The following is a 27,977-nucleotide window of genomic DNA, read 5'->3' as shown; positions in this document are numbered from 1 at the left end:
TATTTTTAAAGTTTTGGTTCTCACAATCAAATGAATTTGTAGGAAAGACAGCCTTTGTTTTAGTAGTAGTATGTTTCTAGTGCTTGTGACCACGCAGCAAATCCTGAAAATGAGATAAAATGCACCCTGAAGCTTGACACTTGGGAGGCATGTAAAACTGACTAAATATTTGTGGTCATTTCTCATAATTTCTAAGTCAATCTCATGGCTATATAGGTCTGTTGTATAACTTTCAAAAAATATTGGTGATGTGAGCAATAGATTTATTCAGGATGGAAAAGATGACTGTGTATACATCTATTTATGAATGGTAGTATGTGCACTCTTGATCATTCTCAGATTTTGAGAATAAATGTCTTCTGTTGTGTATGTATGCATCTGAAGTTTGGCTTTGTAGTGTGTAACTTATTTAAAATATATGGTGGGTTTTTTTGTAAAAAATTGTTTTTACAGCATTTTTTAAAAGCTCTGGAATCTAGGCTTCCTATTAATTTTTAGTATTAAAGAAAGTGCCATGCGATATCCTTATATAGATTTCCTTGAGGAACTTTGGAACACTTTATGGATGGTAACTAATGCGTTGTCTCTTAGAAGGAGTAAAGAGATATTTTATTAAAACAGTCTTGAAACATGCTGGATATGATTTGAAACAGAGTGTGTTCTGACAGAATAAAGAATGAGGTGGTTTAACTGATCCCTTTCAGGATACATTTGAAGGTTAAGCAACTACAGATCTCGGCTAATCTGATGTAATCTGCTGTTACTAAATGGATGTCTACATTCACATTTGTAGCACACTGCACATGAGTGCCTAGGAATAAAGTTTTCAATTTTTTTCGTGTCAGTTCTGCTGGGAGGAAGCCATGTATCTGTTTATTTACTTCTACCTCCTAATGAACTTTTTAGAAGAAGTGCATGGGTTTTGTCCTTCACAATGCACTTGCGTTTACCATGGCAGAAGTGATGGCACTGGAACAAGGTATATATTTTATTATTTATTATACAAGGCAATTTATAAGGGAAAGGGTTGAAGGAATTGCATTCTTATACGTTGCAAACTAGTTCTAGCATAGTTGAAATAAAGGCATATTTTACACTGGTATTACATGGCTAGCAACATTCCTGAATAGGAGCAGATGGTGATTATAGCTTTGTACTTAGCAAATAGCTACTCCAAATCTTTGGTTTCTGCAGAAAACAATTTCTTTCTGCTCCATGATTTTCCTGCTATTGTAATGTCCTTTCTATTTCTATAATCTAGTTGTCTACTGTAAGGTGATTCTGGTTTAAATAACACAGTATTTTCTTCTTTTTTAATCTGCAGGAAAATCTCATAATTTTTGGTAATAAAGAGGTTTATTTGAAATTTGATGATCTGGATATTGCCATGTCAATTTTGGGAGATACTGTTTGTCATTGCTATTTATTGTCACGAAGTATCTAGTATAAAGCTGCAGGAGAAGAAAGTAAAATAGAGGAAGAATATAGAGAAAAGGGGAAAAAATCAAAGATAGGCTTATTGTGGGGAGGGGGATCTTCAAGCTAATATGTGCAAACGATGTACCCCAAAGAAACGGAAACATACTGGTTCTTGAAAATGCTGAGAAATCCTGTTTTACTGAACTGAACGGGAGCAAAAAATTCTTAGCATCTCTAAAAAGCAGGTCATTTCCACACAGACACCAGAAAGAGGGCTAGAAACCTCTCCTTTAGAGAAATATGCTAACATTTTTAATTTTCAGTCTATTCTGAAAGGTAAATATAGACAAATACTTTGAATCTTGGTCATGCAGAAAAATTAAAATTAGTAATCCAATATTCTGAATTTTAGTAAAACAGATGACATGCAGTTCCTACTTGAGATACATGCACGTATTATTCCTTACACAATAGCTTCTGTTTTTCAGTTGTCAATGGAATGATGGGCAGAGGATGGTGGTTACCTGCTTTAGAATAAAGCAAGTCTAAATGTTTTAAGAAAATATCATTGCTATTTTGTATAGAAACTTCATTTGTCTCTTCAATTTTTAAATGCAGAGAACTGTCCTTGATTTGGCGTTTTTTATTCTGCTGGTAGTGTTGCAGAAAGTAATAGCATTTGCATTAAATCTGAAATATAAATTTCTCAAAGAAATGAAGAAATGCTATGTGTGTGTGTTTGTTTTTTTGTTTTTTTTTTTTGTTTGTTTTTTAATGGTAGGTCTGTGCTCTGTAACGATCCTGACATGTATGAAATCCCTGTGAACGTTCCTGTGGACACTGTAAAACTTCGTATAGAGAAAACTGTCATACGAAGGATTCCAACTGAAGCCTTTTACTACCTAGTAGATCTCAAATACCTGTGGGTAACTTACAACTGTGTAGCCAACATTGATATCAGCAGTTTCTATAACTTGAAACAACTACATGAGCTACGGCTGGATGGTAATCTGCTTTCGACTTTCCCTTGGGAGTCGCTGGCAGAGATGCCCAACCTAAGGATTCTTGATTTACACAACAATAAAGTGACCAGCATTCCTGCTGATGCTGGCCGGTACCTGAGAAACCTCACCTACCTGGACATATCCAGCAACAAGCTAACCACCTTGCCGTCAGACTTGATGGACATTTGGCCCCCCTTCTCAGAAGCTCTCCTGCCCAAGAACACAGATGTTCTGATGACCCAGAGAGTCATTTTGGGTATGTTAAACAGCCTGTCTCATTCCCTATTAAAATACACCTAAATGTTAAGTTGCAAGTGAGAGCAGGTAGAGGACCAGCCCTGGGATTCAGGAGAGTGTATCTTATCCAGGTCAGTCTTCTGGTTTGTTCTATGATTATTTACTTATTTATTTTCAGTTGGTGACAGAAAACTATAAACGGAGATAGTGATCTCCATGTATGTTGTTATCTTAAGGTAATACACCAAGTAAATTCTGTGAGATTTCAGTATGCAGGAATGCAGGCCATACGGAATACTCAATATCCATACAAATGTAGGACTTCCAAAAATTGTGTTTCTCATGACATTTCCCTCATCACTGTATGTGGCTGCAGCTGCAAGCATGTCCATTTGCAACTGTTTTCTCCAGTGGCTCCTGATGTTCATATGAAGCCTGCCCTGAGATACAGCGCTGCAGGTAGTGTTAGTGCCCCAAAAGAGGGCAGCTCTGCTCCCCCCATGACTCCTGTTAACCTTGTATTGCTTTAAAGCTGACTGATGATCCTGAATTTTTTCCCTATTTACATGTTGAATATGAGAGAGAGAATTGGGATCTGATCCCTACAACTTCACAGTATTTTTTATAATATTTAAGGTAAGTATTTAAGAATAGTTTGACCAGAACCTGATTTTTTTTTTCATAATTTTTTTTCAACTCTCTAGTATATTATCACATCTGTTCTGTTTGTGACTCTGTTCTTTATCTTCCACTTTCTCTCCACTTCCTAGTCTTGCAAGTAACCCCTTTCTCTTCTGCAGTCTCAGAACATGGCTGGAACAGCTCTATCGATTGTGTTCTCTTCTGCTGCTGTTTCAGTGCACGTTTTGACGCTGTTGTAGTGTAGTGTAGCAGGTGGAAGGGAGGAAAACCAGCTGGCTCTCTGCTGCAGTAGTTCTATACCCACTGGTAAAGATCTGCCCTGCATTGTACTGCCCAGTATTTTCAATTCCTTGGTCTACATCTCCACTATTCAGAGTTCATTTTTCAGCTGCTTTGTTTCACAGCAAAAGCTGCAATTTGAAATTCTTACTCAGATGAGGTGTAACACGTAACTTCATAGATCAAGTAGGCTGAATAGGTTGCTTGCGTGGTAACTGTAGGCTTGCAGCCTTAATAGGATCTTTGTTTATTTGGGATTAAAAAAAAAGAAAAAGCTGTTAAGTTAAGCTCAGTACCCCTTTCCCTGTCCCCACACAGAAGGCTAAAGGAGGCAGTAAAGTAGGAGCTGACTGTGCTAGATATAATCCTCTTGATGATCTTGTGGGATTCCCAGAGGTTATTTGGTTTTCTTGTCTTACATAGCCCTCACTGCTTAAAAAAACAAAACAAAAGAAGCAAACAAAAAAACCAACCCAGAAAACAAACACTAAAAAAAACCCCTGACCATACACATGCTTCTCCCCTTCCCCCTGTTAACTCTCTGCAGGCTTTGCTGGTGCAGGCACTTTGCCAGCCTCCTCTAGTCCTGGCAAACTCTCTGGTGCCAGCATTGGGTTCTCTAGAGACCTTTGGATTATTTTCATTTATGAGCTACGGACTGGATTAGAACACGGATCTCCAAAGGGGAACACACGCTGGGTTCAAACAGCGCCTCGCTTGTCTTGCTTGTTAGGTGCTGAGGGAGGCTCTGTGCAGTCAGTATGGATTTGGATCTGAGAATGCAAAATGCCGGGTAGTATTTTCATTGTGTTGTGTTCAGTAAATCTGTCTTAGGTGAGCTGTGGAATAATTGGCTGAATTTTCTTTCATTGACACCGTAGCCTTCTGATGAGTATATCCCAATGCAGACAGCAACATAAGAAACTCTATAGTGAATGAGAAACCATCCCTGTCCTCTGGAGATTACAAAGAGCAGTGCTCTTTATGTCATGGCTTATTTTCACAAGCTTACTTAGTCTCCACTAAGTGTTAGTTTTATTATCCATATTACTGGAGTCTGCAAAGTAGTAGTTATACCACGCACACTCACTGCTGGAGGCTCGTCCTTAGGCTGCTGTTGATGGACTGTTACAAAGCAGTTGTTTTTCAGGAATTAATGGCTGATAGAAACTATTAGGCCAGAAGGGTGACCTAGATGTTGAGATGTCTCTATAATGCTCCAACCAGAAGAGATGTCAGCTTAGAACAACAGGAGCAAGATGTGCGCTGTGGCATATTTTCTACTTTGACACCCCTCCTATCTGCTGGGATTGCTGGAGCCTGGGGAGAAGCATAGCCCATAGGTACTGTGCTCCTCCTCTGATATGGAGAGAAGTATCACAGAGGTATGTGATCAGGAAGGGTTTTGAAAAGGCCTCTAGCCTGCTGGGATGCAGATCCAGGTGAACTGAACTGTTCCAGTTAAGTCAGCGCTGTTCTTGAAGTCTGCAGCCAGAGCCTTCTCTGGTAACCTTCTCCAGTGCTTATCCATCAGGGTAGTGAGAAAGTTTCTCTTAATATCTAACCTCAATCTCCCTTACTGCAAACTAAGCTGGTTACCTCTTGTCCTTCACAAGATGGACATATAGAAAAAATAATTACCATCTCTTATAGTAGCTGGTCATATATTTTCCTTCCCTGTTTGCTGCCTTAACTAACCATACCATGCCTTTCACTGGTTTCTTATTGACTGTGAGGGTTTTGGGTTTGCTTTTTTCACATTTTCTGCCATAGTTGTAGGTTACTTTTGGACTCCTTTGGTTTTTTTGTTGTTTGTTTTTTTTTTTTTTTAAGTTTCTTTTAAAGTGTGATGCCCACAATAGCATGCTTCAATGCTCAAGAGTGTCCTATGTGTTCCAGCTGTTCTCTGTGGGAGCATTCAGGCTGACTGACCTATGTGCCTACACGGAATGGTAACTGCAGCCCGAGCTTTGCTAGATGCTAGAACCCAGAGCAAATAAATGCTGGTTTTGTCTAGTCAGGAAAATGGCAGTCAGATTCTACTTAGTGTAAGCAGTTAGGGCTTAGGCTGGCTTCTCTCTTAGTTCTGGCAAAACAAGATTGTCATTTGTATTTAATTAACAAGACCAACAACATCAGTGCCCCAGACTCAAATGTTTGTGCATGTGTATTTCTTAACACCAGGAGGAAATTCTATCTTCAGTGTCTTGACTGAGCATCACGAAGGTTTCATGTAAGAAAAGGTTCAGGTTCCCCATGTTTACTTCAAGGACACTTGGAGGAGTCATGGATTGCTTTTGCCAGGGGAGTGGCAGATTAGTATTTCCTTATTCCAATTAATAGTGTCTGTACTTAGGGGTTTGGGATGTTTTTATTACCTCCCAGTGAATGATATTCCTCTGTGTGAACACTATGCTAAATGAAGGAGGGTCAGGGAATGATTCCTGACCTTATGGCTAGGTGGCTCACTGGCTCTCATCCGCAAAGTTTATGGCCAGCTTTCCTTAAAGCTCACTGACTTCCACACTTTCTAAGATTTAGCCCCTGGTTTTCTGTGGGCTCTATGGGATGCTGCAGTGACTCTAAAATGTAACTGGGTGTGGGGCTGTGTTTTTTCTTCAGACCGCCTGAAGTAATGTGAGAATTGCATTGCAACCCATAGAACTGTGCTTTTGTCATATGAAATAGCAAGGGTATGTTGTATGCCTGATGGGCTGATAGGCATGCAGGGTAGTTTGGAGGTGCAAAGCCTGCTGCATTTACACTGGGGGCAAGAACAGGGTAGAGCGAGCAGTCCTTGGTGTGTTCTCATCCACAAGCATTTCAGGGAGCAATTCCTGGAGTGCAAACTGTCCCTGGAGCCATTTCTGTCTTTGTCTTTGTCTTGGAGAGCGCCCTTTGGAACAGTTCAAAACAAAGCTGTAGAGTGAGCTGACAGTTAAGCAGTGGAAATGATCGAGAGAGCAGTGTGTGAGTTCACCTGGCCCTCTCTTGGTTACCTCTGGAGCTATAGCCTAATACTTTGATCCAAGGCACAGCTAAGTTTCAGCATTGGCTGCTGTACAGAGATTGAAATTTCTGGCGTGAATGGTGGCAGTAGCATTTTCCATATGGAAAATTACCTCTAGTGAGTCACTGAGAGGAACAGAGGAATCCAGTATTTGATAGAGTGGGAATTAGATGAGATCTTGTCTCTATTGCATGTAGAGGTGCCAAAAATTTGAAATGCTGCAGGTCCATCAGGCTCCCAGCTGTTATGCTGGGTCATTGGGTATATGCTGCTTTTCCTGAAACTACTTCCCAGCAATTACCGTGTGCAGGAAATGCTGGGACACAGTGTAGGGACTTCAGTTGGGGGAGAGCCTTGGGTAGGTTGGCCCAAGCTGTGGTGAATATTTCCATTGGCCCAAAACTTGAATATTTCACATACTGCCATTTTACAGCAACTGAAAAGCAGTATATTATACAAGTTATGGTCTGAGACTGGTTACTGATTTACAAAGGAAATTTCACTCATAGCTATTTAGAATGCTAAAGTCCATATTGACACAGTATGAGGAAACCCTGCTTACTGAGAAGACTGCAAAAATGTGCATCCACAGACACACACATACATATATTTGCCATTGTACATGCAAGCATACATAAAAAGGTATGAGAGTAAATTTAAAACATGCTAAATATAGAATCAAGGTTTTTAGAGCGATTTATAATCCATATGTAATGTTAAAATACACTGCATTAGTATATTGCAAAGTGTGAATATTTATCAGTGTTTGTTTTGCTTTGGTTAGTATTTCTTTCTCAGGTCAACAAGCTGCCTTAATATTTCTGCAAAAGAATCCAGCATTTATAAAGACTCAGTGTTCCATCAGATACACAGGCTGTTGGAGACTTACAATTATTTTTCTTTTCTCTTCTTAGGAAATTCTTGTCCTGAGGGGATTCCATCTCATTCCTTTATTAAAGCTCTCAGGTTTTTCTCCAGTTTCTTAGTATTCCCCCCTTTTTTAACCTTTTTAAAATTCTTTCCTATATTTGTTCTCACTTTTTTACCATGTTGTAAACACAAGCTGTTAAATTTTGGAATACCCTTTGTAGTTTGGAAACTAAGTTTGCGTTCCCATTTCCATTCTCTTCAATAGCTAACTGAAGTGTAATCAAATTCAATGTTTTATCCTTGCTTCCAACTCAATATTATTTGCATTTTTTCATTTTGGGGATCTATGTGACTTGATGACTTACAATGGGTGTGCATCTTTGCTAAAAATAATGTGACTACTGTCAGATATTGGCAAGACACAGATAAAGGCAAGGAAGGAACTCCTGCAGCTATATACGTTATATGTATTTATATGTAAGCTCTGTTTCTTTAGCCAGTTTGACTGTGAAGTGCGATGGATGGGGAAGATGAAGTGACTAGCAGAAATAATGCGCTTTCTATGCACCAGAGCATGGAAGTGCAGAGTCTTCTGGGACTACAGCTTTCTTCTAAAGCTGGAACCAGGCCATCAGAATGGTCTGAGATGGTCAAACCTGTGTCCCAGACTGGACTAAACAACAATCCAATCTAAGGGCTATTAATCTCTTCTTCATTGTTCTTCCTATTTTGTCAATTTCTGATACTTACTGTAAAAACTTTGGGTCTTTGTTGGGACACTGGGAGAATATGAAGGCCATGTATTTATTTTTATATTTTATATATATATATATATATATATATATAAAAGGAGAAATTTCTTCACAAAAAGGGTTTTCAGGAACTGGAACAGGCTGCTCAGGGAAGTGATTGAGTCACCATTCTTGGAGGTATTTAAAAGACATGTAGGTGTGGCACTTAAGGACATGGTTTAGTGATGGACTTGGCAGTGCTATGTTCACAGTTGGACTTGATAATTTTAAGGGTATTTTCCAACCTAAATGATTCTATGGTTCAATTTGCAAGGCCTTAAGCGCTGCTAGTAGTATTAGAAACAATAATAAACCCCATGCTTTCCTGCAGTAAAGCTTGCAGGGTGCAGAAGGTCACAGAAGAAATATTTTTGGTAGTGTTCGGTGTAAGGGAGGATCTGCTGCCTGGTATGTGGGATGGGAGCCCTACTGATGCTGCAGATCTGTTCTGATTAATGCTGTGGACCCAAAGTTCCTGCCCTGCTGCTGGCTTGTAGCACAGCTGCCCCGTGCTTCTGTCCTCTAGATAGCACAGGGGCCACACTGGGGGTTCACATGCATTTTAGCAACTTTTATTACAGAGGATCTCTGGCAGTTGAGCCTTGGTTCAAGGGAATCCTGTCTTCCCTTTTATACCTTAGTGGAGTTTAATTTTCAAATGCTTATATAGTCTCTTTCTTAGTGTAGTGAGGAAAACTGACCCCTTATAAACAAGTGAGAAAGGAAAAAAAAAATACTACAGGAGTATCTTCTCAACTTGTTCTAACTACAAACTAAAGCTTCCCTAATTTAAAAGATGAGCACAAATAGTTACATACATGTGCTTGATTGGGCTGAATTTTTATGAGCACAAACAGTTGATGTGCCTAGACATAAATGGAAAACATTCAAATGGTGTCTCTTTTGCTTATGAATACGTGTGAGGTTCACAGGAAATTTTAAATATTTTTTTTTAATAATCTCTTAAAGCAGTTGCTGATACAGTTTCCTTGGTTTCTCCTTCTCTGTTCCAGCAGACAATAAGTAGTGAATAGATGTAAAATCTCTTATGTCTGGAGGGGGTGAAATTGGATTGTGATGTCAAAGGCGTGGAATCTCTTCAGGTCAAGTCTTGTTTTAAAGAGCAGGGATTAATTGGAGTTTACCACAGTTTTAACCAATCACTGCCATTGTGCTTAAAATAACCTAATCTTGGTCAGGCGATAAAACAACGCAGTAATTAATTATTCATGTATTCTTTCATCTGCAGGTTTCTTCCAGAACAAAAAGCAGAGTTTTTCCATCAGTTATTTTGACATTTCCCAAAAATACAAACTGAATAATATTAGTAGGTTAGGTGGTTTGGGTTTTTTTTTTTTTGCTTTCATTTTGGTTATAGCGAAGGGTTTTTACATACCATGACTTGTTTCAGCCTATAAGTTCTGCTTGTTCTTAACACTCCCACCCACCCCCCAAAAAAACAATGGTATGCCCAAAAGTATATAAGTCAAATGAGAAAATATTTCAACTCATGGATGATACGCTGTGTGCTGTTTTGCCTGGTGAAGCCGCTGTTGCTCTATGAAGGTCAGCATAGCGGAGTAATCGATACCAGCTGAGGATTTAGGCTTATATTGCTCTGAAGTGGCTTCTCTCTTTCACCATAGCAAGTTCACCAAGAGGGAGAAGCCTTTCATTCAAAGACTTTGGAATCAAGAAGCAAATGTTATAGCCTCTAACAGAGGAGGAGAGGTAGTGTTCTTGTGTGCCATCATAAAGACATTGTAGCCATCGGGGGGGTTTCAGGGTCCTTCCTATATTCTACTCTTCTGCTATTCTTTTTGAATGTGTTTCAGAGGTTGTCCTAAATTGAAGCCATATTTCTAGGAATACTGGTATAGTTCAGAGCTAGATAAGAATTTTACTGGTCTAAAGCTTTTTCTCCTTAGCCTTTATCCTTTTTTCAAGGGGTAGAGATGCTGTTGTAAGATCTCGACTCTTAAACCATCATGTTCCCTACAAACGTTGAAAACAGGCTCTGTAAAGATCAAACTGTAAAAGCCCAAAGAAAGACTAAGAGCAGAGCAGAGTGACAGGATGCAATAGCCCTGAGAAGCTATCTTTCCAGAAGGCACAGGCAGGTGAAAATGTATCATCAGTCTTAAGACATCTTTTCAAAGTGTTTTTTCATAGATAAACAGCAAAGTTAAGCAAAGGTAGTGCCAGTATATTACTATGCTCCTGTAAACTTCTGTGAAGAAAAATTTTAGCTTAATAAACATTCATACTGTTCTTCCTCACCTCTGCAAAAACCATTAGATCCGCCACCATCAGATGAACAAAAAAGACAAATTGAACGAGAAAAGTTTAGCTCAGAATAGGTCCGTGGCCCCCCTTGAATGTACTTAGTTGCAGTCATGTGTCATAATATAATCACAATATATTGCCTGACAGCTTTATAATTTGTTCTTCTTTCCCCGATTCCCTCTCTGTTTCAGGTTTGCAGGACAACCCATGGTTTTGCGACTGTCGCATTTCGAAGCTAATTGAATTTTCCAAAATTGTGGACAACTCGGTTGTACTTCTTGATCCATTGGTTTCATGTAGCGGACCTGAGAGTCTGGCAGGAATCTTGTTCCAGAGAGCTGAGTTAGAGCAATGTCTTAAACCATCCGTGATGACATCAGCAACAAAAATCACTTCCCCACTGGGAAGCAACGTTCTGCTGCGCTGTGATGCGACTGGGTACCCAACACCGCAGCTTACTTGGACTAGGTCAGACAGTATACCGGTGAACTATACAGGTATAGTTGCTCTTTTATAGGAAATGGGAGAGCCTGAAATTGTTGGGTTGCTTGTGCTTTGAGATCATTACAATGAGTAACAATGGACCGGGTACTACACCAAGCTGGCAATTGTGCCTGTGCAACAGCTGTTACGAAATTCATTCTCTAGGTCTTGGTCTGAACAGGTCCAACAGGTTGTTCTGGTCTGGATGTGGTCTGTGATAAGAACAGTGTGTGGAGGGGGGAAGTGGATGAAGCGGAGGAAGGATAAAGGAAAATGGAGGCTGGGATAGTTGGGCCTTAACTCAGAAGGTGAAAAACGGGAAGGAAAATTTGTTAACTGGAATCGCCGTTTTGGTTCAAAAAGTTCATATTAAAAAAGCTAGCGAGGCCATAACTGAGCCACTTAAAACTCAACATTGTAAACAGGATTTTCCAAAATCACATTTTCTATGTTATTTGCAAATGTTTCTTGTCTATTTGCAACATCTGTCTTGAATGCTAAAGTGGCTGTGATTGCCTGATATCATTTTGGCTGCTATGATAGATATTTATGCAGTAACTGAAATGTAAAAAGTGTTTCGTGTTTTTTTCATTTTCATTTCATTCATAACATACAACTACCAAGTAGTCAGCAGTTATCTTAAATCATACATCTGAAGAAGGTAGTAGTCCAAGGTACTGAAATATCTTAAGACAAAGGTAATTTCCAAAAACGTTTTAAATGGCTAATGTGTTCAGTGTCACTTGAAGTAGTGAGACTTTTATTTCCTAGTCACTTAACAGCTTTAAGATGTTTGATTTCTCTTTATGTGGTTTTGTTCTACTTAGGGAAATTGCAAATTATATTGTAATTCCTCCAGACATCCAATTCCATTTTGAGCACTGAGCACTTTTCTGCAATAATATAATATGGCAGGGAGGTCCATAGCTGGTGTGGTTTGATTTGGTTTTTTGATTTCTTTTTGTGTGTGCCTTTTTTTTTCCCTTTAAACTAAGTCTAATACATGTGATTCCTTCGGGCAGAAATAAGGGAAGAGGTAGTCTAATAATGTTTACTTTCTCTTTAGCTCCCTCTTACAATGTTTTACTCTCTGCGTTTTCTTGTAGTAATTCAAGAAACACCTGGAGAGGGTGTCAGGTGGTCCATAATAAGCTTGACAGGGATTTCATACAAGGACGCAGGAGAATACAGATGTAAAGCCAAGAACTTAGCAGGAATGTCAGAAGCTGCTGTTGCTGTCACAGTGGTTGGTGTAATTACTACAACTGTGTCCCCACAGAAGTATGTAAGGAAGCAAGAGGCAGAGGGACAGAATACAACTCAGGAGGAATCCAAGCAGGAACCTGAGCAGACAACCATACCTCTTCTCACCACAGCCACCACCACAGCACTGGTTAGCACCGAAAGATCAACGAGCATCAGGCTTACTGACAAGAAGCAATCCAGGCCTGTGCTAGATGGAAAGAAAAATCCAAAGGCAGTGACAAATGGAAACAAAAAGCAGACTGGGGAGGGAAGCAAGAAGGGTGAGGAGACAAAACAGACTGGGGAGATGAGCAAGAAAGGTGAGGAGACTTCATTGAATACAGCAGGTATGGATGAGCAGAATGTTACTGTAAAAAACCTAAGGGTGATCAGTGAAACTGATGAAAGAGTGACCTTAACTTGGAAAACTGTCAATGCCACAAGCAACTCTGCAGTGACTGTGTTATACTCAAAGTATGGTGAGAAAGATATGTTGCCTCTGAGCACTGATTCTAGCAAAAACAAAGTCACGATTGATGGTTTGCAACCTAGTACTCAATATATGGCATGTGTCTCACCCAAAGGAGTGCCACCTACAAAAGAGCAGTGCATTATTTTCTCCACTGATGGGTTAAACAATGAAGACAGCTCTCAGTTTTCAATTCTGATATTGGCCAGCAGTGCAGCATGTGTGGTTGTTTTACCTTTGATACTTTTCTTACTCTACAAAGTTTTAAAACTTCATGTGAAACCAAAAACTGCCAAGGAAGCTGAACTTGCAAAAGAGACCTATGTGAAATTTGAAACACTATCTCTGAAGCCTCGAACAGTAAATACAGGAGAGCAGCTCTGGGCACGAAGGTACACAGATGAGTCGGAAAGACTTCTCCTTTGTTCTAGGTCAAGCATGGATTCTCAAATGACCTTCAAAAGTGAAGGCTCTAGGTCTGAGTATCTGTGTTGAACATGGGTGACGGTGGAGGAGATGGCATATACAATAGGTAAAATTAATCCAGAATGATGATACTGCACCTGGAAGCAGGTTGGTGCTAGGTGGTGGTCACAATATGTTATCTGATGTAATACAGTCTACTGGACGGGTAGGGTGGTGGGTGGGAGGGAGAATAGAAGAGAGATGTTGCCTCTTCATTTTCTTTTTTTATGTTTGTGACTTTGCATGTGAAGGAATGATGTTCTTCAAAAGATAAATACATCATGAAATGGTTGCCGGGTTAAAGATCTTCTATATTTTGTTTTCATTAAAACATCATTCTGTTTTCTCTTCTCTCATTTTACTGTATGATGTGCTAGTTGCATGTATCAAACATTAATCACAACTTTCGTGAAAACTATGTACTTAAAAATAATAGGAAAACGGTTTACATCCATTGAGGTCAACATTTTATTTGAAAATTTGAGTTTTCTTCTGACATCAGCTTTGAGATGTCATTCAGCTCTGTTTGTACAGTATCTTGGACTGGAGTTATTTTCAGGCCAATCAAGGCTGAAGCTAGGTAGCCATAGCTTATGGACTCTTGAGAGGTACAATACACATATCGTCATTTTGCAGATGCTGTGGCAAAGGTGCTTCTGTAGTGTTCTGAAGCTCAGGTAAGATATCATTATGAGTAACTCTGTGAGTGATACTAGATATTAATAATGTTAACTTACATCAAATGATCTTATTGCGAAATCTCAGCCTTAGAATTTACTTGGATGCATTTGTCTATATACCTCAATTCCAGAAATCTGTACAGAAAATTTTGTGGCACTGTGTAATACAACACACACTCATATATTACATAGATTTTGCACAATATTATGTACTACAGTGTAGTAATATAATACATTCTGAGATACAGTATGAGGAGGTCTTGTCCTCAGGTCATGTTGGATGTGTAATGAAGTTTGATGAGCATAGTGAAAGTTAATTGTGAACATGCTTCCCAATGTTTAAAAAAATCAGGTATTAATAGTAACGATGAATGCAGAATTGCCTATTAATGATAATAATGAACTGTCTATTCTAAGGCTGCTTTTTTGTTGCCTGAAGTAAGTAACGGTGTTTATTGTTGTAGGTTTAGATATTGTGGTTAGGAGTACGTATGAATTGAGAAACACAGCTTTTCCTAAAAGTTACAACTGCATTGTTTTCTTGGACTTTTCTATGTCTAGAAAAACTGTTTTTGTTAGGAAGCTGGGAATCTTCTCATTCCAGAGGGAGAAATATTACCCAAAGCTATAAACCAAAGCTTAGGTAGTTAACTTTATAATAGTGGCATTTCTTGGTGTCACTAGTGTAGGATTAAATTTTGCCTGCTGGAATGCTAGAGAGCTTATTTTGTAAGGTGTAGGTTGGAGAGAGGAAAACACTTTGTCAAAAAACCTCCAACATGAAATCACAGCAGAAAATGAAGATGTTGAAAAAATCTCCATGGTATTTACATGATGGTGCTTGATGGCCAGGCATAATAGAATGAGTCTTTGAGACCATGGGAGTGTAGTAACAAAGCAGTTGAGATGTTCAAAAGTGCAAAATTAGCTTACCTTAATATACTTTTAGAGGTAACCTTGGTGTTCCTTGCTGTATTACTAGTATGTGTGGTTAAAACCCGATGTTTCTTCTTTTTCCATGAGTGCAGAGAAAATGGTTTTAGTTTTCTGAGTGGAATATTTTTACTTTGGCTTTTTTTTTTTTTTTAAATTCAGGAATTTTTTTAGGGAAAGCAGATTCTTTTTTGTGTCAAAACCAAGGTTCATCTGACAAGCAGTTTATGATAAACTAAATGTTTAACAAGACCTGAAGTGTTACGGTATTTGCCTTTCAATTCTGTATAGATAGTGTAGCCACTAGTTGTTGCTGAAACACTGTGCTTGTTATTAATGACAGCAATTGTTTTAACATTTGTTTTTTAATTCCTGGACAATATTTGACTTCAGCTTTTTGCAAGAAATTTTAATCTAATTCTGGAGGTCAAAAGTGCTATCACGTGACTTGTAGATGATATATCAATATATCGGACTGAGGTGGTACAAAGCTTGCTTGAGGGAGCTCACTTGCAAATGTGAAATCTTTTGGTTTGATTAATCCTTGTGGAATTAGCATGACCTAAAGTTAGAAATTAATCTCTATGACCACGAGCGCTATCAGTCTGTCAAAGATGGAGTGTATTATAAAGGGCATATTCTTCCAATAAAACATGAGCTACATTATTTTTTTCCATAGTTCTTGAGACAACAGTTCTACAACCCAGACACACTTCTGTACCTCATGTCAAAACAGCAAATTTGTTGGGGAACTTCTATAGGAATTTGATACAAAGGCCAAATCACACAATGAAGATGTGCTCTGTATCACCCAAGACTGGTTTAATTCAAGAGCTGAAAAAATACTTCTGGTTACAGATGCGTATTTTAATACTGTAAATTGTTAATATTAATGATGAAATCATTACGAGAGAGATTTTTGTCACCTGTAATCAATTTGTATAATGTCTTCTGAAATGCAATACTGAATCAATCCTCACTATAAACAGTGATGACTATAACCTATGCTTGCCTGGTAGGAGAATTTGGAGAGGATTTAACCAGTGTTTGTGCATTGCCTTTCACGTATTTTGCACTTTGTTAGCTCGATTCATCCTGCATTTCACCAGGAAGGTTCAACATACATTACCTGCAATGGGTGTGTCAAAATTGAACAGTTAATGAAATAATGGAGTAATGACAGCTGAATCCCAAATAGACCTCATTTTTACTTAAAGCTTTAGTGGGCCTCAGCACTTGTAGTTAACCGCAATCCTGGCTTCAATGTGCACTTACTAAGCCAAACTGTAGGCATCCACACATCTATTTTAGTCCTTGGCATTGCTGACAGCGGACTTTGTATTCCTTGCACTGTCATCAGATTCTCATACTTTTCTCAGGTGGTGATTAAGAGAGAAAACTCTTTTGTGTGTACCATACCATAAAAATGTCTATAATAGTGAAAACATGCAGACTTGGGCTGTATCTAAGAGGCTAAACAAAGAACATTTCAAAGTCATTATGTTTTCAAAGAAGTATTTAACATAGCAGTTGTTTTGATGTGAAAATAAAAGATTGGTTTTATACATGACAATGTGTTTGTCTGACCCTTTTCTAACTTTAGAAAATACGTGATGAGTGTAGCTGTAAGGACAAGAGGAAATCTGAGAAGAAATGAGAGAAAATACAAAAAGAAGGCTGAGAAACAGTGGAAGGGTAATATCCTAGAGAATGTTGAGACTGGTGCCACAGAGCCTTCTCCTTGCAGTTCTGCTATGTACATGGCAAGGGTGCGGGGGTGCCTGCAGACAGGTAGCTATAAAAGGATGGATGAAGATACTGCCAGTTTAATGCAATGCGTGGAACTCTGTACATGCCTGGTTTCGAGAAGGTGGGGGCAGCTATAAAATCAGAGGGTGGAAAAATGACACTATGGTAATCTGAAGAAGGTTCTTGAAACTGGTCTTAAATCCTGCCTGTGTTCCAGTGACAGTTGTGAGCGCTTTTTGAAGAACATTATTTATAAATTGAAAAAGGGAGAATAATTTATGCATTTATTGCAAGAAAGAAGGGTATGCATCAGTAGCAATTCTGGCTGGAGTGTGAATCCTAGACATAATATACTACAATAGTCCTTTATAAACTATGATTTTTCTTTTAAAACCAACCGGTTTGTTAGATTTGTGGCAGGGAGGTATACCAACCTGATTTTCTTTCAAAAGCACAGATGAGATTTCAAAATTAACCTTTTTTAAATTATCTAACTGGGTATAGACTGGAAACATGCTGACCTGGATGCCTTTACTCACAGAATTCATTGCATTGTTCTAGGTGTTATAGCTCCAGGCTAACATTGTCACTTTCCTTTGTTGAAAATGTGAAGTTTTCAATAAAATAGGTGCTTTTGCTTCTCTTTTTAAATCACTGAAAAATTTTCCTTTGAATTTAAGAAAATGAAAATTCATATCAGACTGGAGGCATGATGAATGTGTTGTTTTTGTAGACTATTCTTTATAAATCTGAAAGGTTCCCTTGCTAAACAAAAGCAAAACCAAGCTGAAATATCAGTCTGAAACAACCTATAGCAAGGAGAGAATTCTTTTTACAAAGCTGTGTACATTATTCTTCAGTGTTCAGGATGGGAATCTTTTCAATCAGTAAGGCAGAAAGCAATTATGAACAAAAAGGATATCATCTTTCCAAAGACCGAATTAAAAAAAAAATCCACTTTTTTCTGAGTTTCTATTTTTTATGAAATAACATCCTAACCCTATATTTAGAAAAGAATGTGAAATCGCTACAGTTATTGTAGCAAGTTCAGTAGCACCTGTCAGTTATGTATTTTAAGTATATTTAGTCTAACTTAAAGTCTGATACTTTTGAAAGACACTTGATTGTCTTAAATTAAGAGTGTTATGAAAGGAGCTGATTGTACAAAGAACTGTAACTTCAACCTCTCATAATAGTGGAATACCGGTTTACCAACATTGTGTGAATTTCTTAGTTTTGCAGAAGACACTCTGACAAGAAAGTACTTTATTCTAAAACACAATCAGTAATCAAATGCTTGGCACATCTTTTTAAGGAGGAGTCAAAGGAATTTGATAATGTTGCAGGGGTTTTGTTTTGTTTTGTTTTTGATGGAACTAGGGTGGCTGAGAGAGGACTTGGTGAAATGCCTCGTGTCCAGGGAAGGCTGAAAAGGAATGTGTTTTCTTTTCTCAGAAGAAAGGAGCTTTATGTACATGTGTACTGAGGGCAGGAATACAGTATGCCAGTGTTGCCTCAGGCAGAGTTCAGGTATTTTCTTCCGAGGCCTCTGGTACAGGCTGCTCGTACTTGGCATGCTACTGGACTAGTGGAAAGCAAGAACAATCCAAAATGACAATTGCTAGTAGATTCAGTGCAGATATAATTTAAATTCAATGGGTTGCTTGTTCAGTCAATTAAACAAATGATTTGTTAATGTATTTTTAGTCTTTTCATTCATGTAGACATATAGTTGTAGGAAACTTTTAGTGTCTTCAAACAGCTATTTCTCTAATCATTCAAAAAGTAAATTCGTAAACAAATCTTTAGATCACGTTCCTTGCTTAACTCTTTCCTACTTATTCTTTCCATTTTTGGAAAACAGGAACAAAACAACATATGAAGTCTGCTTTGCAATGTTTTCCAGTCTTTAAAACAATTACACCTTTGTTGAAGAAAAAGGAAATTAAGTCCAATATTCATAAGTACATTTTTTGTAAGAACCTGATTTAATTAATGATGCTGAAGTCTAATGCAATGTGCTGATCGGATCAACTTCTGGTCATGTGTCTTGAATTTGATGCTGCTAAGATTTGGCCAGACGTTTGAGCCTCTAAAATAATGCACAGCAATTATATTTTTTTTTTTGTTTGTTTGTTTTGTAGCCCAGTCTCTTGTGTTTAAGATCATGTGGAAGTTAAATCACAGAGGGAGAAAGAGGACAATATAAGAGTATGGTAAGCAGCCACCTATAGAGCATGGAAAACTAATTCAGAGTAGTATTACTTTCTCTTTTGATGTTACTTTTCTTTTTTCTTTGTCTTTTAAATTTTAACCTTACTTGACTTTGGATAGAGGCTTCTTCTATGTTAGACTAATCCTGCAGTGTACTGCTAGCTTCAGATTACATGTGAATGACATTATCCACAGGTATTTTTCCAGAGCATGCTCTCAAAACTTGAGCAACCTGTTCTGTTTTTTCACTGATTACCAAATATTTTCCTTTTTTAAACTATTTCTTGTTCTATAGCATAGGAGTGACATGGTGGAGTAATTTCCTTCCTGCTGAAGCAGAAGTGTGAAAACAGGAATCATAACGCTCCTGCTTGTTCTGGGACTCAGGCTTCATAACTGAGGATCACTTACACCTTGCAATCGTAGTGTTTGCCATCATGTCTGCGTTGCATCAATACCCACAACACACCCAATTCCTGGAGTTCTGTGCCGGTCATTCTGAGTTGAGCCTAAAATCTGAGCATGACATTTCTTAGTAGAAGATTGCTCCAAGTTATTTCTCAGCCGTTAGGAAAGAATCTCTCTAGGATGGCAGAGGCACATTTTCATGCACAAAAGTGCTGCTTATTTGTTCCTTAGCATGCTGGAGCATTCTTCACTCTTTGACAGAGGAGCTGACATTCCCTTTGGATAGAATCAGCAGCAGAAACAATGCAAGTCACGTTTTTCACAAGCCAGAAAAATAACAGCCTTTGTTCTGGTCAGACACAATGATTGAATAGATATTATGTCAAATATCTATATGAACTATTTCTTTGAAACTGTTACAGGGACTTCATGAGGAGAGGTAACTAATGAAGTTCCTTGTTTATTGATAGAAAAAAGTGACATTTTCTTGTGTGTCTAACAATGACTTAGCTCTAGAGATTGCCTGAATGTGAACTAGTACAGACAAAAGTTCAGCCTGTCACAAGATGATTAAGTTTTCAGCTTCTTACCACTGAAGATTCATGTAGAAATGAAGTCGGGATCAAATGATATGAGAGAGAAAAATGGTGATTCTTAAAGCTCATTGACCTTTATAAAGAAATAAGAATGGTCATGCAAATTCTTTTAAGGGTTGATCAGCCAAAAATGATGCCAAAAAAAGCAATAATGGTTAAAGGATTGAATGATTGCCTTTTTTTTTTTTTTTTCCCCCAATAATAAAAGACCAGAAAGGCCCAGAATCAGCAGATAGACATTTGGAAAGGCACTCAGTACAAGCAGAACACAGAAATGGTAGCTTGGTGACTGGGACGTGAAACAAGAATTTTTAGTATGACTTTTTATGTGCAAGTCTGCCTTGGAAGAGAGCATGAAATTGGCAACCTGATCAAACACAGATTCTGAATGAACAAAAAAGGCTGTGGTGAAGAGGGATGCATGGGTAGCAAAGAAGAAATTCCATCAGGAAACACAGAAGAAAGATTAAGTAAAGAATATAAACACCCTGCTGAAGAGTACTCAGTTCCCTGAGTGGAAAGGCTTCATTCACTAATCTTTTGGTTTATAAAATCATGGGAAAGAACTACAAGGAGGAAGAATAGTGAGAATTCACCAGTTCCAGTAATGGATCCGGGAAAGATCTTCAGTAGAGTTGAGAGAAATGTGGTCTGAAGTACAAAAGACAGTATTCTTTTATAGTTGTTCATTATATTTAATATTAATTCAGGAGTTGAGGTAACTGCTTTGTAACAAGACTTGTGGAAGGAAAAGCCATAGACTTCAGCTGAAGAAAAGATTGGCTTTCTGAGTCTGATAAGGCTACATAGCCAAGGAGCTGTGCGATTGACACCTTTGCCATCAAAGGAGTCTAACTGAACTGTACAAATGAGACAGGCCACACGTTAGGATAGAATTTGATGACAGCTGCCAGTTAGAAAGACAGCTTGAGTGAACTTGGACAGCACTGCCTGAATGATTTCAGCCCTACTGAGAAAAATACTGAAACAGAAGAAAGAAACTATGAAGATGATGCACTTTTGTAAGATCTGTTATAGTCAAAACATATCCTTGCGTATCTTTCTGATCCTTCGCAGTTATAGGAAGTTCTGGGCAAAATGAATTGACAAAACTTTAACTATAGAAAGCCCATTACAGTACAAATAACTTGTGATTCATCAAAAGGGCAGGGGGACAGGCCTGGAGGAAGTTGAAATCAAATGTCACCACCTAAAAATATATCTGAAATGATGAAGTTTCTTCCTCTGATGAATATATGGAGTAAATGCCACAAAAGGCCATGCTCTTTCTGAACTGCGTGATACTGACCTTGTGTGGGCTGGAGATAAAACATAGGAATGGGTTTTGAAAAGATGCTCTAAATAATTTATTGACCACATCCTGAGAACTGGCATTTGTCAATGTTCCTGAATCCACAGCTATTTCAGCAAATGCCAGTAGCTCAAGACTTAGCAGAGTGGTACTCCAGTTACAGTGAGATGAATCCTGTCACCCATTGCTTCAGGCAGCTTTCGATCACCAAGAATAAGTATGCCCAAATAGCAAGAGCGGCTGGGCCATGGGAGAGATTCAGAAGATGCTCCCACGTCTCAATAATCTCAGCAATGTGACAGGTAGATCATAAGCCCCTTGCAGTATTGATAAAATAGTAACAGTCAGACCAAGCGCCCCTTACTAATGTGTTTCAAACCTACCTCAAAGAAATAGAGAATGACTGACTGTTAAGGAGATGGGTGAGATTTTCAGCATGATAAAGGAGATGCAAATGAGCGACCTGGTTTCATCACTGTACGAACCTGGTTGTGTATAAGTAACCACTGATGACCACAGATGAAAACTATCTGTGCTTTTTTTCAGTTAGCCTCAATAGCCATTAGGGACCTGTGGTCATCAGGCACTTTTGCACAAGATGGGGGAGCTTTTTGTTTGTTTGCAGCAGCAGTTTCATAGCAGTTCCACCACCCTCAAAGGTCAGCAGTTTATGAGAAACAGCCCTGCCAGCTGCCCTAAAGTTGCCACTCGGCACGTAACACATCCACTGCTTAAGTAGTGAGGCTGCAGAAGGTAGTGGTAGTGAGGTAAAGTGACTGCCATTCACAATGTAACATACCATTTCCTACTTTGGTGTTGGCTGACTACTTTTTCTAGTTTTGTGGAAAATGCTGCTTCTCCATAACTCTGCAATTCAGCTCTTCACAGAAAAGCAATTCCTTTGGGTTCAGCACTCAAGAGTATTACTTCAAGCTCTAACCACTTTGCCTGAGCACTGATTGACAAGAGCTCTGCTGCATCAAAAAGACTTGTTGGTTTTTTTTTTTCTTCTAAGCTACTGAATAGTGACGGTATTGCTTCTAGGAATAGTGTAGTTGGTTAGACAGGAGAAATCCTGACAACTTTGGAGGTAAATTCTCATTTAAATTGATCTGTATGAAACACATGAAGCTGTGTTTATGGCAGTCTTTTCCTGTCTGTACATGTCTGAAATAAACAAGATGCTTCATCTGATGGGTCCTGGTAAAAGCAAAGTGATGTGAAGAATTACTGTTGTCATTTATTCATTGTGGGTGCAGCCGTAGCAAGAGTTCTCAACAGCCATGCAGCAGTACAGGCAAACCACTCAGCCTTAAATACTTACAGTGCTCTCCCCTTTTTGATTGTTCTGTGCTTAACAGATCTTTCTTCTTCATCTTATGACAAAAGCATTAGTAGTAGCTGGATAGTTGATCCGCAGAACAGTATGACTTGAAGAATTTTTAGTAACTGATCATTTCTGAAGGTACAATTGCTTTGTTGTGCTGGTTATTGGCAAGAGAGGAAAAGGAATGTTGATAGTCAGTTGCTAGTTCATGTTTGCTGCTGGAACCTCTCAGATTTAAGACTGAGAAAAGAACCGTCCATTTTGTATGCTCACGCAGTGGCAACTTGAGTTTGGAACAGGTGTAGAAGTGCATAGCATGAAAACCATATCCTGAAGCCTTAATCAGATTTTCATCTTATTTTGCCTTTATTTTCACTCATGTTTTCTAAAATATTAGAAATACTTTTCAATATTTATCTTATTTCCCAGTATCAAGCCTAAGTTAAATGATACAGATTTTTTTTTAAAAAAATTAAGTAGCCCCTGAAGAGCATATGTTAGAGAGATTCTCTTACCTGAAGACCTGATTTCTTTTGATTTCTGTGGGAGGAAAAAGAAATGTACTTATTTAGAGCTCCGTTGCCAGTTAAGCCAAGAATCCTGCCCTTCCATGAGCTAGGCCTAGTCCAGTATTTTTAATGCTGTCAGTGGGAGTTTGATATTGACTTCAGTGAGCTCGGGATCAGTTTCTCCTTCATGTCTGGAAGCATAGAGCTGTCACTCTGGGTATTTCTTCCTGGAATGTGAAGATGAGCCTGTGATCCAGCAACATTCGAGGAGAGTCCCCGCCCTTGGTCCACATGTTTTGCAGCGATGAGTGGCTGGGAGCACTGAGAATGTAGCAGGAATGAGTGTCTTTAACTTCTGTGCCAACATACATAAGGTAGGTCCTTCTGTAAGTCTCTCTAGAGATATATAGATGTCATTAGAATTTTACTGTTTGGCCCAGATATTTTAGGTGTTTAGGTTTCTTCTTATGACATGTTCTTCTTTGCCTGTCAGCCCAGCTCTAAACAAGGCAGGCAAACGCAAACATGCAAATGGGCAGGTTTCTTTAGCGCTGGGAAACACATGCATACTCTCAGCATAGATTTCCCATGCCCCTCTCCCCTTACTAGAGTCTTGTTTCATTTTGGAAAACTGGGCACCTATGGCTAATTTTCAAAGCACTGCCCAAGGAGTACACCAAACCCTCTCCCACAGGCATTCCTGAGAAGGATTTGGGTGGGTACTCCTTTTTATAATTTTGTCCTAATGCCCAGCTGATCTTAAGTGCAATAAGATTATAACATTGTACTGAATTACCCTGAACTATTCTGGTTTTTAATGAAGATGCTATAATAGGTTGGAGTGTATCTTATAGATGGTGATTTTGGGTTAGCTACTGTGTTCGTTGTTATTGTGGCTTAGTTTGGTGTCTTGTGAAGTGACTTGAGAGTGAGAAGAATTTTTTTTATATAGTGTATAAGGCAGTGAGTCTCAGAAATGCTTTCTTATTACTTTTAGCTAGCTGGTGTACTCCTGCTGCTGATGTGTGTTAGTTCTAGTAGAGTCACAGAAGGCTTCTGTGTATTTTATCTCATAGCAGTAATAGGAATTTTATTGTAATAAACTGAGTTTGCACTTGAAGAAATAAAAGTTTCTACAATATAGTCTAATGATTTTTGGTAGAAATGCAGTATAAACATTAAGATATCTCCTTTGAAGGAAGTGTATTTTTACTGTGGTTTTCTGTATAGAAGTAGACTTGTATTCTGAGAGTAATAAATGATATTCAGAAGTTTTCAGTGCTTTGATACACCACTTGGCAAGAAGATTGGGGTTTATTTCTGATGCAACTAATGTACAAACCCAAATTAATTTTCTCTTTTTCCTTCTATTTTGTGGCCCAATTTGTTCTTTCTATGCAATCTTAGCAGTAATAAATTAACAATTACTTTGTAATTTTGAATACTACCTTACATACGAGGATCTCAGTGCACTTTAAACGGTTATTAAGTAACCCTCCTTCATGCAAGAAGGAAGTATTGATCCTTTTTATTGTAAAAAGGTGAATAGTGACATGCACAGATCTTGCACAGTTTGCCACAATCAGGCAGGAAGCCTGTGGCATGGATGTAGATGGAACGAAGGAATCTCTTAATCCGCTGTGCAAATGGTTACAGCATTCACAGAATTTGTCTGTGCATCCATAGACACTTTAATTTACAAAGTCTAACTGTGCCTGATTTCACTGTCGCTTTTTCTGGTTTGCAAGTTGACAGCCTAGTGTAAGGCAAAAGCTATGCCAATACATACCCGTAACTATAAAGGTGGTAGCTATATCTTTCAGGAATCTGTTTGTTCACTCTTCAGCTAGGCAGACATTACTCATTGCCATGCAGCCAAGTAGACATTTTGTAAGAATGTACCTGACTGTTGATGGTCGTTTTTCTTGCTGTTTTTTGGTTATTCAAATACTTGTACACTGCTCTGTTGCAAAATTATTTTCCCTGGTGCTTAATGCTTAACCCAGTGCTTAGTACTGGCTTGATCAGTCCCTGAGACCAAGCTTTTGTTAGATTGTTTCATTTTCTTCAAAAGTGCAGTGGGAATAATACTATTTCTGACTCCTACAGGTAATCTCGGGGGATTCCTGTAGTGCAGTAGTGTTTTACAGGGCTTCAGAGGCAAAAGGACTACTGCAAAAAGATGTTTCTCCCCTTTTTGAAGTCACCACTGTCGCTTGAGTCTGAACTGGAGCCTCTGTGTTCACGTGGCTACCAGCAATGCAGGATCTGTCTGAAGCTTTGGAATATGTAGAACCATTATCTAAGATTTAAATATAATGTGTGCTATTGCTTGTACTTGGTACGCCTGCCTCTTTCCCCACCGCTCTTCTCTCCTCCCTGTCTAGATGGAGAATTGACAGCTGTGGCCTCAAGCAGGGTGTGTTTGGTAGCTGAAGGATTTGGATGCCAAGTTCTGGGATATCACACTCACAGCGGCATTTGGGTCTGCGATAGGCTCTGGCATTGCGCTGCCTGCAGCTGCGAGGCTCTCTGGGGTGCTGTTGGGTCAAGCTGCCTTCTCCATGGCAGGGTGCCTTGCTGATCAGTTGCTACTTTCTGTACCAACTGCTTCCTGATATGGTGTAAGAAAGCCACATGCAGCACTTTTATGGCCACTGTGGGTAAGGTCTGACAACCATATATTGTTTAGCTTTAGATCTGTACTGTGCCTGTAAAATTATCTCCCGCAGTAAATGACATCACGTAAAAAACTTGCATTTCCAGTGCAATCTTACTTCCAGCAGGCTCTGGGCAAATTCTTCAGGAGATTCTTAATGCTCAGGTATTTATTAATTAGGACATACTTGCTTCTGGACATCTCTTGTATCTATACTACAAATTGTAGGGAAACTAACATTCCCAGCGGTTAGCAATGTATTTATTACACCTGCTCTTGGCTGCCCACCAATTCACTGATGAATCCCTCTGGCACCAGCTGCATGGCCATGTACAGGAAAATGTTAAATTTCCATGAAGAGAATGTGGCTTGCAGCGGCTCAGGAAGCCATCACCTCCTTCAGAGCATTGGAGTCTGGCAGCACCGGGGAGTGCCCTGCAGTCTGCGCACAGGAGCTCAGTACCAGGCACTGACAGCATCTCTGGGAATTCCAGTCTTTTGAGTTCATCTCAGGTGCTTTTGCTGTGGAAAGCCAACTATGACAATGCTGGTTTCTTCTGCTGCTCCTGTTGATTGTCCACCTTGTTTGATTCTACCTTTGAGGTGTGATACGCAGATGTAAGGTTATGCAGGTGTGTGTCTGTGTGGGTATGCCAACCTGGTGTAATAGACACACCTGGTGAGATGGGGTTAACCTGACAAAGTGAATTAGATTGGTAAACGCAGTGATTCTGTTCCACATAGCCAGCGAGGCAGCTGTAAAACAAAAACATAAAATGTTCCCTGGTGTTTATTTTCTGAAGACTGTCAGGGTCACAAGGAGAATGAACCATCTGAAAAGGTCTGTGATGCAGAAACAAAAGTTGACTGAAAAAGTGATTTTAATTATTCATCTTCCCAGCCCAGAACTCATGGGATAAAAAGAGTTAATATGTCAAAACATGTGATAGATGGACTCCAAATAAGAACTTATGCACTGATACTGAAAATCCTGATCTCTTACTGGTGTCAGTGGAAACAGTGAGTGCTCAGCAACTCTGAAAATCAGTGAAATCAGGTTTCAGCCAATGCCTTTGTTCTGAGAGATCTGCTAGCGTGGCTGTTCCAGTACCTGCACTAGAAATCATTTTGCTGTGGGTGAAACGGAGCTGTCCCTGGGATGGAAACACAGCAAAAAAACCCCATGGGGAGGATGCATTTTTTGACCCTGATGATGAAGCAACATCACACTTGTTACTAAGATACTTAAACATTCTCACATAGCAAGCTGCATAGCCCTTATGCATGGTAACAAATCACTTGCTTTATCTTCAGTTTTATCCCCTCCACTTCAGAGACCCAAAAGACCGTTTCAATATGCTAGTTTAGCTACTCCTTTACGTCTGCTAACGTAGAAGCCTAATGTAGTCATCTAACATTGATAAATGTAAGTCACTGATGTGCTGTGTGGCTTCCCCAGACTGTTTCACTCTTGTTCTGACTGTCTGGATACAAAAGAGACCATATTTAACTTTCTTTCTGGATCCTTCGGTGGATTCCAGTGTGGTCTAACTGATGAAATAAGTTTTTACTGTACAGCAACTGGTGAAAGGTGCCTGTCAAAATGCTAAACATAAAACTGCTTTAAAAAGATAATATTGGTTATAATTAACAGTATGGTTTTAACACGGAATATTTTGTCTTTTTCTTTTCCTTAAGATCAGATTCCAGTAGGAAAAATTGTAACCTTAGCAGAAAAAGTCATAGGACTCAAACTACCAAAAAAAATCCAGTGGGCATTTGTTATAATTGCTGCTGTGAAACAAATTGAGACAACTGGAAACAGAATACCTACCATAACACTTGGATTTCACAAAGCTTTCATGATTCAAAGCCCTGTTCTTTAATTAATTTTACTAGTAAATTAAATTACAACATCCATCCAGCCAAATATAATGCCCAAATTGTTGAAGAGAACAATGAGTGACATGCCTGAGGACAAAACCAGAATGTCTGTCGTACCTTGGGAGGAGATTTCAGGCATTCCTGGCTTTTAGAGATCGCTGGAATATGCCATTCTCATACTCTGCCGTCCCCTGCTCTGTCTGACAGGCAATTTAATGTCACATAATGTCCCTTTTGTCAGAATCACAGACGATGCAGGCTCAACCTGCTGAAATGACGTTAGCAGTCATGAATCAAGCACTCTCATGCCAGAGAAAGGGTGGTGATCAGAGTCATCCCTCCCCACGCTGACCCTGAGATCAGGCTGCAGTACGTAGGTGTAAGGCATGGCTTACAAAAACGTTGTGTATTTTGCCTGAAGGCTGTCAGAAATCCCCAGTATCATCCTAAAAGTTGTGTCAATCAGCTACTGCTCATATGGCAATAGCTTTTCTGACAGAATGACA

General features: G+C 39.0%; 1 protein-coding gene and 1 long non-coding RNA gene across 2 annotated transcripts; one reads left to right on the top strand and one right to left on the bottom strand.

The window, feature by feature from the left end:
- Window positions 1–503: 503 nt before the first annotated feature.
- On the top strand, window positions 504–16,380 carry LRIT3 (leucine rich repeat, Ig-like and transmembrane domains 3). Its single transcript, XM_040597675.1, has 4 exons — window positions 504–979; window positions 2,201–2,679; window positions 10,730–11,035; window positions 12,128–16,380. Exons 1-4 carry the CDS (start codon window positions 864–866, stop codon window positions 13,228–13,230), a joined length of 2,004 nt encoding a protein of 667 aa, XP_040453609.1. The 5' UTR covers window positions 504–863; the 3' UTR covers window positions 13,231–16,380.
- LOC121089918 lies at window positions 13,759–27,724 on the bottom strand. Its single transcript, XR_005828423.1, has 2 exons — window positions 27,589–27,724; window positions 13,759–13,900 (listed from the first exon to the last, which is right to left on the bottom strand). It is a non-coding gene; the product is annotated as an uncharacterized LOC121089918 (long non-coding RNA).
- Window positions 27,725–27,977: the final 253 nt, after the last annotated feature.

This window comes from Falco naumanni, chromosome 1 (assembly GCF_017639655.2).
Source record: "Falco naumanni isolate bFalNau1 chromosome 1, bFalNau1.pat, whole genome shotgun sequence".
NCBI lineage: Eukaryota > Metazoa > Chordata > Aves > Falconiformes > Falconidae > Falco > Falco naumanni.
This window is presented reverse-complemented; position numbering and strand designations above follow the sequence as displayed.